The 12500-nt window shown below is 44.3% G+C and overlaps 1 protein-coding gene across 1 annotated transcript in view; it reads left to right on the top strand.

Annotated features, from left to right (window-relative positions):
* Positions 1–12500, top strand: part of hcn1 (hyperpolarization activated cyclic nucleotide-gated potassium channel 1) — a 70792-nt gene that overhangs the window by 30174 nt on the left and 28118 nt on the right. The window contains exon 3 of the mRNA XM_030342287.1: positions 4577–4738. Coding sequence (XP_030198147.1) covers positions 4577–4738 — 162 coding nt within the window. The remainder of the gene's footprint in view (positions 1–4576; positions 4739–12500) is intronic.

Consider the following 12500-nt stretch of genomic DNA (forward strand, 5'->3'; position numbering starts at 1 on the left):
GCGCGAGTATGATGGCGTGATCGGGCCTATGACTCACGGGTCCTGCTTTTCACTGACTCGGCTGCGGAGCACTTTTCATGTAACTGTGAGGGCGATTCTCTTTTGTGTATTCAATTACGCACATAAACACACGTGTGAACAAACACACTTATGCACACACGCACAAACACACGTATGCACACACATGTGCACAGACACACACACACATATGCACACACATGTGCACAGACACACACACACACACATCTACACACACACACACACACACACACACACACACACACAGACACACACGTGCAGCACACTTGCACATGCACATTCACCACACTCACACACACCCATGCATACACACACACACACACACTCTGTCACACACACACACACACACACACACACACACACACACACAAACCCCCACACACACACACACACACACACACACACACACACACACACACACACACACACACACACACACACACACACACTCACACTGAATCACATTCATGCATGCACCCACACACACACCCGTGCACCACACACAGACACACACACACACACACACTCACACTCACACTCACACTCACACACTCACGTGAATCACATTCATGCATGCACCCACACACACACCCGTGCACCACACACACACACAGACACACACACACACACACACACACACACACACACACACACACACACACACACACACACACACACACACCCTGACACACAGACGTTTGACGGTTTTAAGATTAAAGATGTAGTCGGTGAGAGAGGGACGTTCCGAGAGAGGCCCAGTAAGATAGGGGCTATATTTAGCCCTGCAGGGCAGTGTGCCAGCCCCTCCCCTGGGGGAGAGTTGAGCTAACCAGGGGTCTGTGCACCACCGCCACCCTTTGTTCGTTGAGGTGCTCCGTGCTGCTGCTGCTGCTGCTGCTGTTTGGGATGGTCCTTTATTCTAAGGTGTTATAGAGACAGGGTGGCAGAGGGGGGGGGATCACTTGGCCTGTGTCCTTGTCCATTTTGTTTTGTATCGCAAGCCCTTGAGTGTGCTTGGCTTAGCTTTGGAGTTTGCCGTGGAAAACTTCAAGTGTGATGTCATCAGCACACTTTGAAAGTCAAGTGTTGTGGAATTCTTCTGCGTTGTTGCAGTTAGTGGCGACATGGTCCTTAAATCACAATGGCTCGTAACGCCATGGCACTGCACAGCATGAAACAGCATCTGGCAGATGAGCGATGCAGAAGCAGAAAAGACATCTATAGGCCTATTTAACAGAATGATTAAAGAGATGGTTGTAAAAATAGAAACATATGGAAAAGCAAGGCTGTGGCGTATCTTTAGTGGATGTGCCTATAAATATATATATACATATATATATATATATATATATATTACACAGCTTTGTTGAATACTTGATTCTAAATGCAGAATTGCTGCATTCAGCGGTCTGTTATTTCTGAATAGCAGACCCCAGCTATGAGCATCAGATTGTAGATATGGATGCTATTTCCAGCCCTAAAATCTATAGTGGAAGCAATAAAATCATTTGTAATTGAATAAAATCCTACTCTTTTATGATGATTTCGGTCATATTATTGATTTCTTTAGTAAGTAGCCATCTTATAAGCGGGACAATGTACAGCGAGCTGATCATATTGCAATAACTAAACAATATAACTACAACAAACATAATAAAACTAGGCTAAATATTTATGTAGTCTTGAAATTGTTGTACCTCCTTTTTCTAGTATTTTCTAGGCACACATTCATGGACACAGTGGCACACACACACACACACACACACACACACACACACACACACACACACACACACACACACACACACACACATACACTGCATACACACACACACACACACACACACACACACACACACACACACACACACACACTGCATACACACACACACACACACACACACACACACACACACACACACACACACACACACACACACACACACACACACACACACACACACACACACACACACACACACACACACACACTGCATACACTAGCCCCAGTCCATCTGGCTCTGCTGTCTTTCTGCTTAGCCAGCATCCCAAGGAGACCGAGGCAGTGACTCCTTTAAACCCTTTGTTTTTCACTTTTGTTTGGCTTTTTCCACTCATATCCCTGCCAAGTCCTGGAGTCCTCACCGGCGGACTGGGTCCTCTGCTGCAGCTGGGGCAGAAGTGCTCTCCATGGAGGGCCCATAGAGCTGTGTGTATATATGTGTATATATACATATACATATATATATATAGAGAGAGAGAGAGAGAGAGAGAGAGAGAGAGAGAGAGAGAGAGAGAGAGAGAGAGAGAGAGAGAGAGAGAGAGAGAGAGAGAGAGAGAGAGAGAGAGAGAGAGAGAGAGAGAGAGCGCGAGCGCGAGCAGTATTATGCCATACACTAATTACATTTTATTCAAATTGCGTCGTCAAAGTTCCTCCACTTATTAGAATATATTGGACATATTTTACTTATTTGGTATATGAGTTTATGTTAAAATATCTTATAGTGGAATTTCATTGCAACCATGCGGGATCCTTCAATTAGTCTAACAAGTTAGGTCCATTTTATTTGATTAGCTCTTAATCACTGTTAGTCTGAAAGGGCTTTACAGGCCATCATGTACATTTATGACAACCCCAAACCCTTGCCCCCCAAACGGCAGTAAAAAAAGGATTGAGATTTTTCATTTTGCTACAACTACTACGATGACATTTCATTTATTTAGCGGTGCATTCAACCATGGAGATGAAAGGCAAAAAGCGCAAGAGTCATGGGACAACATAAAATTCATCCGATAACCTTTAAGTCCTGCCTTATACGAACGACAGATGGATGGTTGTCGTTATGCAACATCACGTCCCAATTTAAGTTGTACTATGCTGCCGTGGTGCAACTAATACCGTTGACATATTTTTTGGTAAATGTACAATGCAAATGGGAGTTTTGGTACAGGATACCCTCAGGTAACTGTCCCACATCCTTCTTCTCTTTGAAACCAGGACTTTATTCCTGCTGCACTAAAAGTAAAAGAAATCCTGCCCTGAAACATTTGTCTTCCGAGCATAAAATGAACTTCTCATTTGAGTACGCCTCACCGCTGAGAGGTCCAGTAAAACTCATAGACTAATAGAGTATTACATTCATGGCGGGGAAAAAGGCCATTACCTTAAAAATAGATAACAATTACCTGTAATCCCCATTATGATATTTGATGAGCGTAACGCAACATTGGACTTTAAAAATAGCCAATGGGAAAGGTTTATCGGGCAAAAAAATAATTTTCTATATTCTACGTTTTTCGGGGTCACATTCCAGCTTAGAAGCGAGCAATGAGGTGGATAACCAGTTTCCTGACATAAAGCGCTAATTTTCTCCCCCAATTCCCGAACTTTGAAATAGCTTCGTTGTCATCATGCGGCCGTGGAGTGATTGTCTGCTGTGTGGACCCAATTTCAATAACACCTCTCGTGATTGGCTCACGTGATCACTCACCCAGCTAAAGACTTTCTATTCTTACAACCCCACCCTTCCCAGTTCCCCGCTCACTTCCATTCAAACAGTGAATCAGTGAATTTTTTTGTGTGTATTTCCATGGACACCAGGTACACTGTTTATACATACACATATACTGTTCATATATATATATATACTCTTTGATAAAATACAGAATCTAGGTGAGCGCAAGGCTGTGCGTCTGCTGATTGTTGTTGTTTTTTGGCCTCACAACAGGTCAGTTTGTTTTGGATTACTTCCATTATTAATTATGAATTGCTCAACATCTGTGAGCGCATCAGACACACGCACACACACACACACACACACACACTCACACGCACACACACGCGTACGTGCGTGTGCAAAAGCACCCCCGTCTGCAGTAAAACTAATCCTCTAGTGGACTAATCAGGCACACCGTGTTCTGTACTTCAAAAGTGATTTCTGTTTTTTTCTGGCCATGCAATCACCGGGGCTCAGACAGTGCCTCATCAGCAGCACAGCCTGTGTTATTGTATCAGGTTTTAATGTGCACAAAAAACTATGACTAAATAGAAAACACATCTCTTGTTACTATAAACTTTGTGTATGGGTCCCAGTACATAGATTATATAGAGTGTGTTTATACTCATATATGTCTTGGAATTGGACAGATATAATATTGTATAGAATAATACATTTGTAATTACGGTTCAATGCTAATTTCATTGGCTTTGTATCTGTTCTCTGCCGAGTGAAAAAGTAGAATCTAAACATATCTACTATACAATAGAAGTAGTAGTGGGCCAAAGAAATGGTATTGGATCCAAGATCATTGACTCTTGTTCAAGCTATCGAAGTTGTCCACCAGTCATGTTGCAAATCATGTTGTCCACCAGTAGACCTTTGTTCTATCTTCCATCACACAAAAAATGGCAGGTGTACATTGACCATACGTAGATGGTTGTTTATGTGTATGAATTGAAAACCAGGTATAAGGAATTGCATATTTGGACAACAATGAACTCATCACTTTCTCCCATGTCTCTCTCTCCTTCTGATAGATCTTCCATATGACCTATGACCTTGCCAGTGCGGTGGTGAGAATATTCAACCTGATCGGCATGATGTTGCTGCTGTGCCACTGGGACGGCTGCCTCCAGTTCCTGGTGCCTCTGCTACAAGACTTCCCTCCGGACTGCTGGGTATCCCTAAACGGTATGGTTGTAAGTATTGCCATTTTTACCTTCTTCTTGGTGTTCTTCTGTGGTGCTGTGATGTGTTGGTGGTGGTGTGTGTCCTACGCGTAGCAAAGTCAGTCACCGGTAGAGTTGATGAAAACATTGTCGATTGTGAAGGTCTTTTTTTCCATCATGGGGGTTGTTATCGTGTGTCTATTATAGAGAAGGCATTGGTTGTTAGCACAATCGTTCAATGGTATGAATTGTGTTTTTCCTGAAATGCATTAGAATCATCATAAGCGTCCCATTAGATGAATATAGAACCGGAACGATCAGGACTTCTTACACTTCTAGTACATTGTGCGTTACAAATATCCCAGCCGTTTCATGTAGCACATCCCTATTATTATATATTAGGTTATCCTTGAAAAAGCTTCAGTTCTCGGTTGAGGTTAATCTTGGTCGTCCTCCCCCATACGTATCTATGCTGTTCTGAGAAAGGGGGTCAAATGGCTGTGAGACAGGGATAGTGGTGGAGATAGTGCCGGGCTGGAGATAAGATCCCTGGGTAGCTTCTGCTGTCTGTCCCTGACCCAGAACCACCACTATATGTCAGGTCACAGTCTGGACATAACAGCCAAACTGTGTCAGCCGTCGATGGACAAATCAGCCCATCATTCCCTCTACCAAGGGTTTGTTGTTATTGGCTGTTTGCAGCTGGCTTTGAGGCAGCTATATATTTCCTTTATTTAGAAATGTTCATATAGTTTGTTCCTTTGCGCTTCAGTCCATTTATTCTTGGTGAGGAAGATCTGCAGAGCGCCCATATCGTTCAGCCTTCCAGCATCTATAAGGCTTGGGAGGGAGCCGTATCCTTTTATCCTATGTAAATAGAGATGATAATTGGCAGTGAAGCGAATATATTAATTCTCCTTTCCTGGCGAGATCACCAATGCAGTGAATTGAAATATTGAAGAGGCATGCGTATAAAATATGCTGATTAAAACAGCCTCCTGAAAATGTTTATACTAAGTATGAAATAGAACAGAGTGATCTGTTGTACTCTATGGAATATAGTATCAAAGTGCTGTATACTGACTATAGATACACTGGAATACATTAAAGGACTACTTTTCAACCGGGACCCCATTCTCGGGTCACTTTGGGGGTAAGGGACAAATGGGGACCACAATTTTTCAAATTGGTCCAGTATTATGCAAGAAGGTTGCAGCCGTAATCCGTGAAAACAGGTTGCAATGTAATCCTTTGGGGCAATAGCACCCCGTCAATGTACGTCCTCTAAAAGTGCTTGTTTTGCCAGTGACAGCCTCAGATTATATTTAAACATAATGGAACTGATACCAATTAGTCTCTTACAACCAAAGGATTGGAAAATGGGGCCCAGTTGAAAAATAGTGATGTTCTCCTTTGGATATATATTGAGGATGCAATTTATGTGTGTTATTATTTGTTTGCTGTAGCGATAGCGGTAACAGTTGGTACAGTATCAGTTACTGTACATAGCATGGTTCTGTGTGACGCCCTGCTGTTCTCCCTCTCGCTCTCTCTCTCTCTTGCTCTCTACTATCCTCCACTATCATCACTCTCTCTCTCTCTCTCTCTCTCTCTCTCTCTCTCTCTCTCTCTCTCTCTCTCTCTCTCTCTCTCTCTCTCTCTCTCTCTCTCTCTCTCTCTCTACTATCCTCCACTATCATCTCTCTCTCTCTCTGTGTTCATGTGAACTCTAAATTATCTAAAGTGCAACACCCTGCTCAGCCGAGCAATCTCCCCTCCACTAACACTCACACAGCATCCCTTAAGATGCACACAAAAAAACTGCATGATTTATTTATGTGTGTGTGATGCAATTTTCATTATTATGGTATATTATCATAACTCTCCACTACAGGCACACCGGACAATGGCGTGCCTGTGCTCTGATGTCCTTAAAAAAGATTCCCTGGCGTCAATGGTCTGTTTAACTGTCTCAACCTGGCCTTTCCTCTCATCTTCAGCCCCCTGGGTTTGAGCAACACAGCACTTTGGTCTTTGTGATAAGACATTTTGTAAAGTGCTTGCATAGTGATTCACTGTTATGTTGTCCACAAACTCACACATTAATACCAAAAGACTTAAAAGATAAAAAAGTGTTACATTACTTAATGGCAGGTGCGCTCTTGCTAAATGTTCTAATCTTTTGGTAACAGATATTTTAGTGAAGACAGGAGAGACTATTAAACTGGTTTCACCACCCAGACCGGTATTGTCCTTTAGCCAAACAGTAACCAGCAAGGACCTCACCATACGATATTAAAAATGTATTTGCGATTCTGTTAAGATCGCAATTCTATAATTATTGCGATATGATATTGATACGTTTTCTTGGGGGGCGATTCTGTATTTTATATCACATTTGCGTTAAAAATGGCTGCAGGTCCGTGGTCATTGTGTTTTAAACCATACACCACTATAACGCCCTCTGTAGGATCTTACCGTTCATCTGCTTCCACTAAGATTATATTGCAAAGAAATCCAGATTCTCACATGAATCAACTCCCAGATCCCCGCTGTGCATCCTTACCCTCCCCTCCTACCCTGCTGTGTCTGTTTATCTCAACCACGGCTTAGTCTCTCAGTGCTGCCTTGGCCTCTTCTTCCATGGCTTCCCCGTTCTAAACTGTGGGAGTTATCTAGTTATCAACATGTACAGTGAGACATAAGTGCACACTTAACATGGACTCTTGTGTTCAAATTGAGACACATTGGATTCAGATGCATGCTCTTCAGGAGCTAGCAGGAGGTATGGCACGTCAGTAGAGCCGGCCGCTGAAATCGGGGAATCGAACATGGTACCGTTCAGACAGAGGGGAGTCCGACGCCCTGTCCAACACACGATCCTTCCCCTCACTTAACCTATTTCCTACCCTCTGTTGGATCTTTATTTCTTCTTCCAAAACCGTCTCCTGGCTGCTTTCTCATCTCACCTTCTACCATTTTCTTCTTGTATTCCCTTAAAAATTTTCACACAGCCTTTCCCTCCATCTTTCCCTATGTTCTGTGCGCCATCAAAACCTCAAACACACATTTCATCATCAGAGGATGACAGAAGTACCCCTGGATGCTAGACAGTTCATTATTAATCTCACCCTCCGCCTTGTCAATGGACTGACAATCAACCAGCACATGTAAGCTCTCTCTCTCTCTCTCTCTCTCTCTCTCTCTCTCTCTCTCTCTCTCTCTCTCTCTCTCTCTCTCTCTCTCTCTCTCTCTCTCTCTCTCTCTCTCTCTCTCTCTCTCTCTCTCTCTCTCTCTCTCTCTCTCTCTCTCGCTCGCGCGCGCGCTCTCTCTCTTACCCTACCTATGTGTGTCTCTCTCTCTTCTTGCGTGTGTTTCTCTCTCTATCAGTGGAAGTGTGTGTGTCCCTCTTAATTTATGTATCTCTTCTTTCTCACTCTATTTCTCTCTCTCTTTCTATCTCTCCATTTCTCTCTACCTGTCTTTCTCTCTCCTTCCCTCATCTCTCTCTCTCTCTCTCTCTAGCGCTCACCCTTGCTCTCTCTTTGAAGACGTTTCATTCCACATGGGTAGAGAGGTAATTCCTTTGCTCATATAGATTGCATCGCCACAGGGTTCTTTATTTTATTATTTGACTGTTGCATTGCTCACTCCTTCCTTCTGCCGTGAGAGAGAGAGACATTGAGTCAGAGAGACAGAGAGACGGAGAGAGAGCCAAAGAGCCAGAGAAAGAGACAAGAGAGAGAGGGAGACAGAGGGAAGGAGAGAGAGAGAGAGAGAGAGAGAGAGAGAGAGAGAGAGAGAGAGAGAGAGAGAGAGAGAGAGAGAGAGAGAGAGAGAGAGAGAGAGAGAGAGAGAGAGAGAGAGAGAGAGAGAGAGAGAGAGAGAGAGAGAGAGAGAGAGAGAGAGAGAGTTATGCAGATATTGCTGAGAGGTGAGGTGCCCGGCACATAGTTCTTATCTATTTGACTAATGGCAAGGAGAGTGTCTTTGTCCTTGTTGGAAGTGCATATACTACAGCCTAATCAACAGAGCAGATTAGGCCCACTGTAGCAGAGCCGGCTGGCGAGAGAGGGAGACAGAGTTTCTGGGTGATGGGTTTATTTGAATTGTGTAGGGCTAACATAGTATGCATTAAAGTGTTAGTGTGCGATTACAGTGCAGGACACGTGTGGGATGCATGTGTTGAATGCATGTGTTGAGTGTTTGAGAGGAGCAGGGGTCTGCGTTTGTGATTGTGTGTGCGAGTGCAGATGGACATGTATGGGTTTGTGTGTGAGTGTGAGTCTGTGTGTGCGTGTATGGGGTGTGTGCTTGTGTGCAAGTGTTTGAGTGGTTGGAAACGTTGATACATTCTGGCCTGGCCGTATGTGAGTCAACACTCATGGTTGTGTGTATGTGTTTGTGTGTATATGTGTGTGTGTGTGTGTGTGTGTGTGTGTGTGTGTGTGTGTGTGTGTGTGTGTGTGTGTGTGTGTGTGTGTGTGTGTGTGTGTGTGTGTGTGTGTGTGTGTGGACACGTTCTAGAGGTGGTCATTCTCGTGGCGTTGCTCAGCCTCATGAGATCCCTGAGGAACAGAAACCGAATCAGTGCATTTCCCCTGGGAATTGAAAGGTATACATTATACATTATACAATATACTAGCACAACTGGTTCTGTGAAACCTTCCTGTTTTGCCATTTTTCACAGCGGGCAATTCAAATACAACCAACCCATTGTGTACAACTTTATCTCCATGAACCAGGTATGAAATACCCGGTAAAATGGCTTATGTGTAATTTGGAGGAAGTGCTTTATTTTTGTTTTACTGTGTGTGTGGCGAAACACAGCGAATCATTATGGGTCTCTGTGGACCCGGGCGTCTGTGGAAGTGCTCAAGGAGGGCGGGGTATACAGAGTGCCGCAGCCATCAAGCCCTCCTTGCCAACCCCTAAGTATAGCTTCAGCGACCTAGGCTGAACGGCTGCAGTCCTTTGGCTGAACTGCTCTGGTTCTCCCATCTGAACACACACTTCTTGTTTGTGGGGGCTTTGTGGGGACGTGCCGCTCGCACAAAGATATGTCATTGTGACATGTGATTTATTACGCTAATGATCAGATGTCCCATGTGACTCATTTTCCCTACACACTACGCCATCATGCTTCTGCTTGATGGAGGACCCTCATGTATGCCGCCATCCCCATACATCATACAAAATGCTTTTTTTGTAGTTTGGTTGCAGTATTAGTGCTGCTGCTTAGGGGTGGGTTAATGCAATGGATTAATGTGAGTAATGGATTGTTTGATAGTCCTCAAGAATTATTATGCCAGAAACGTCAATGTGATCTAATTGGAAACATATTAATGGTACCATCCTGTAGAGGGCGCTATAGTTTAAATACCTTGTTAATTGATTCGCTTCAACGATGTGGTGTTCTGTTCGGCCACAGCGGTGGAACCTGCCGAACCTGAACCCCAACGTTTGACCCATAGGCCAAAACACAATTAAGCTAAAATCTCAGCAAAATGTTCAATATTGTTTTGTAATGACTGAATCGTATTATTTACAGATTTCGGCATGCATATCCTATCAGCACAAAGAATAAACTGTTGTATCGTATGGTGAGGACCCTACTGTTTCCTTTCCCTACAGCTGCTTCTAAGGACTAGAACTAAAAACACTCAACCTCCAAGGGGGTTGCCCTGTCGTGGTGTTCCTTCACTGCGTCTCATTCAATCATAAGGGTATCTCCTCTGTCCCCCCAGTTCCATTACCTCCTATTGATTTGCCACTTTGTTCCTCAACTGTCGCCGGTGTTCTTGTGTACTCTCGGCACAAACCGCCATTCATTACCGGCGCTCTTGTTGTCCCCGTAACTGCGCCGTGATTGGCTGATATTGTTTGATGGAGAGGGTTTGATGAACCCGGTAAGCCTGAAGGTCCCGGCGCTGCCCTCGCTGTGTCGTGCGGCGGCGGTCGTGTCCTTTGTGAGCCCGAGTGTCACAGTGTGAACAGCTTGTGGTGGGATTACGTAATTGATGAATAAAAGATGGCGCATTCCCCCCTTTTTCTGCAAGGGACAGCTTGCGGGATATTTGGAATTAGCGCACTTATGTAATTAATCATGCTTTGTTAATGTTAAATAAAAGGATAGACAAAATAAGGCAAACAGGCGAAAAAGAGGAATATATAATTCATGTGGAATATCCCATTCATATTGAACAGATTTGGGATGTTAGCTTTATCTTATTTACAAATTAACACACAGGCACGGTAACATTGGATATGTTTTTTTTTGTAGTGAAATGGAGAAAAACATGAGGCAGGTCTTGGTCTGGGCTACTTACAGGGATGAACTGTATTCTCCCTGTGACTTCATTCCTCTTTCATGTCTTATTTACGATTCGGGGAGACAACAAGGTTTGCCGTAGGGAAAAAGGGGGGAAAAACAAGTTTCCTCAACGCTTTTATCGAGACTACTAAAGGAGTCAGCAACTCAGCTGTGACGTCAGCAGAGGAGCAAAGCGAGTCCATCTTGGTCGCCGTGACGTGGGGTTGCACTGCTTCCAGGGCGTGCCATCTGAGGTGCTTCAGCACTTAGGCACTCTAGACGCTATCTTTAAGGGGCATGGCGGGCCGTGTGTTTCACCACATCTTATGTGCAGGCTACTGTACTCACTGGTAAACACAGTCGATGATCAGGAATGTGATCACAGAACGTTTTGCTATTATTTATGCGGTGTTAAGAATGATGAATTGAGTCAAACGATTGATTTAAATTGGTTATCAAATTGAAGTGCACATGCACAGATTCCCATACATATGTATGACCGTTTTCATGCTGCCTGACTTGCTGACTGACTGCAGCACTTGTTTATCAATTTAAGAAATGGAGCATAAATTAAAAGGCAAATACGTGATGATGTGCGATGTGTGATGTCGCGCCTCATTTAGCAGTAAGTGAATGTGGATCTGAATGTGACGTTCCCATGCATCCACGGTGGATCTTAGTCAAACACTGGGGCTTATCAGCCCAGGGAAGATGCACATCCCTGTCCCTTCTGCCTCTCTCTCTCCTGTGGATGGATGCACAAGACATTACAATGTATGGATGTCTATTGTCTTGCTGTCTAAATGTTATGCATGGAATCGTTTTTTGTAATAGCTGCTGCAGACCTCCGTTGTTTTGTGCCCCTGGGGGGGAACTAAATTCACCACGCTGCGAAAGCGCAGTGAGAAGGAAAAAACAGAACTGTGAATACTTGAAATGCCTCGGAAGAGAAAGGAAGGAGAAGGGGGGGGGGGGGGGGGGGGGGGGGGGGGAGAGAGAGAGAGAGAGGAGAGAGAGAGAGAGAGAGAGAGAGGAGAGAGAGAGAGAGAGAGAGAGAGAGAGAGAGAGAGAGAGAGAGAGAGAGAGAGAGAGAGAGAGAGAGAGAGAGAGAGAGAGAGAGAGAGAGAGAGAGAGAGAGAGAACGGAAATGATAGTTAGAATGATAGTGATAGAGAGACCACGAAGGGATTGAGAAAAGGAGAGAGAGTATGAGAGACATTGAGAAAAGAGAGAGACTGAGAGAGAACGAGAGAGAGACCATGAGAGTGCATGAGAGAGCATGAGAGAAAGACGGAGAGCGAGAGAGAGAATACGAAAGTGAGACTGCACTATGTAGCATATGAGAGAGAGACCATGAGAGATCATGGGAGAAAGAGAGCGAAGGGGGGGACAGAGATGGAGAGTTGAACCACCCAGCGTGAGCATCGGTCTCTGGGGCATGGAGGGTATGCTGGCCCACGGTCCAGTGGAGCTCCAGTG

This window comes from Gadus morhua, chromosome 19, assembly GCF_902167405.1.
Source record: "Gadus morhua chromosome 19, gadMor3.0, whole genome shotgun sequence".
Lineage (NCBI taxonomy): Eukaryota > Metazoa > Chordata > Actinopteri > Gadiformes > Gadidae > Gadus > Gadus morhua.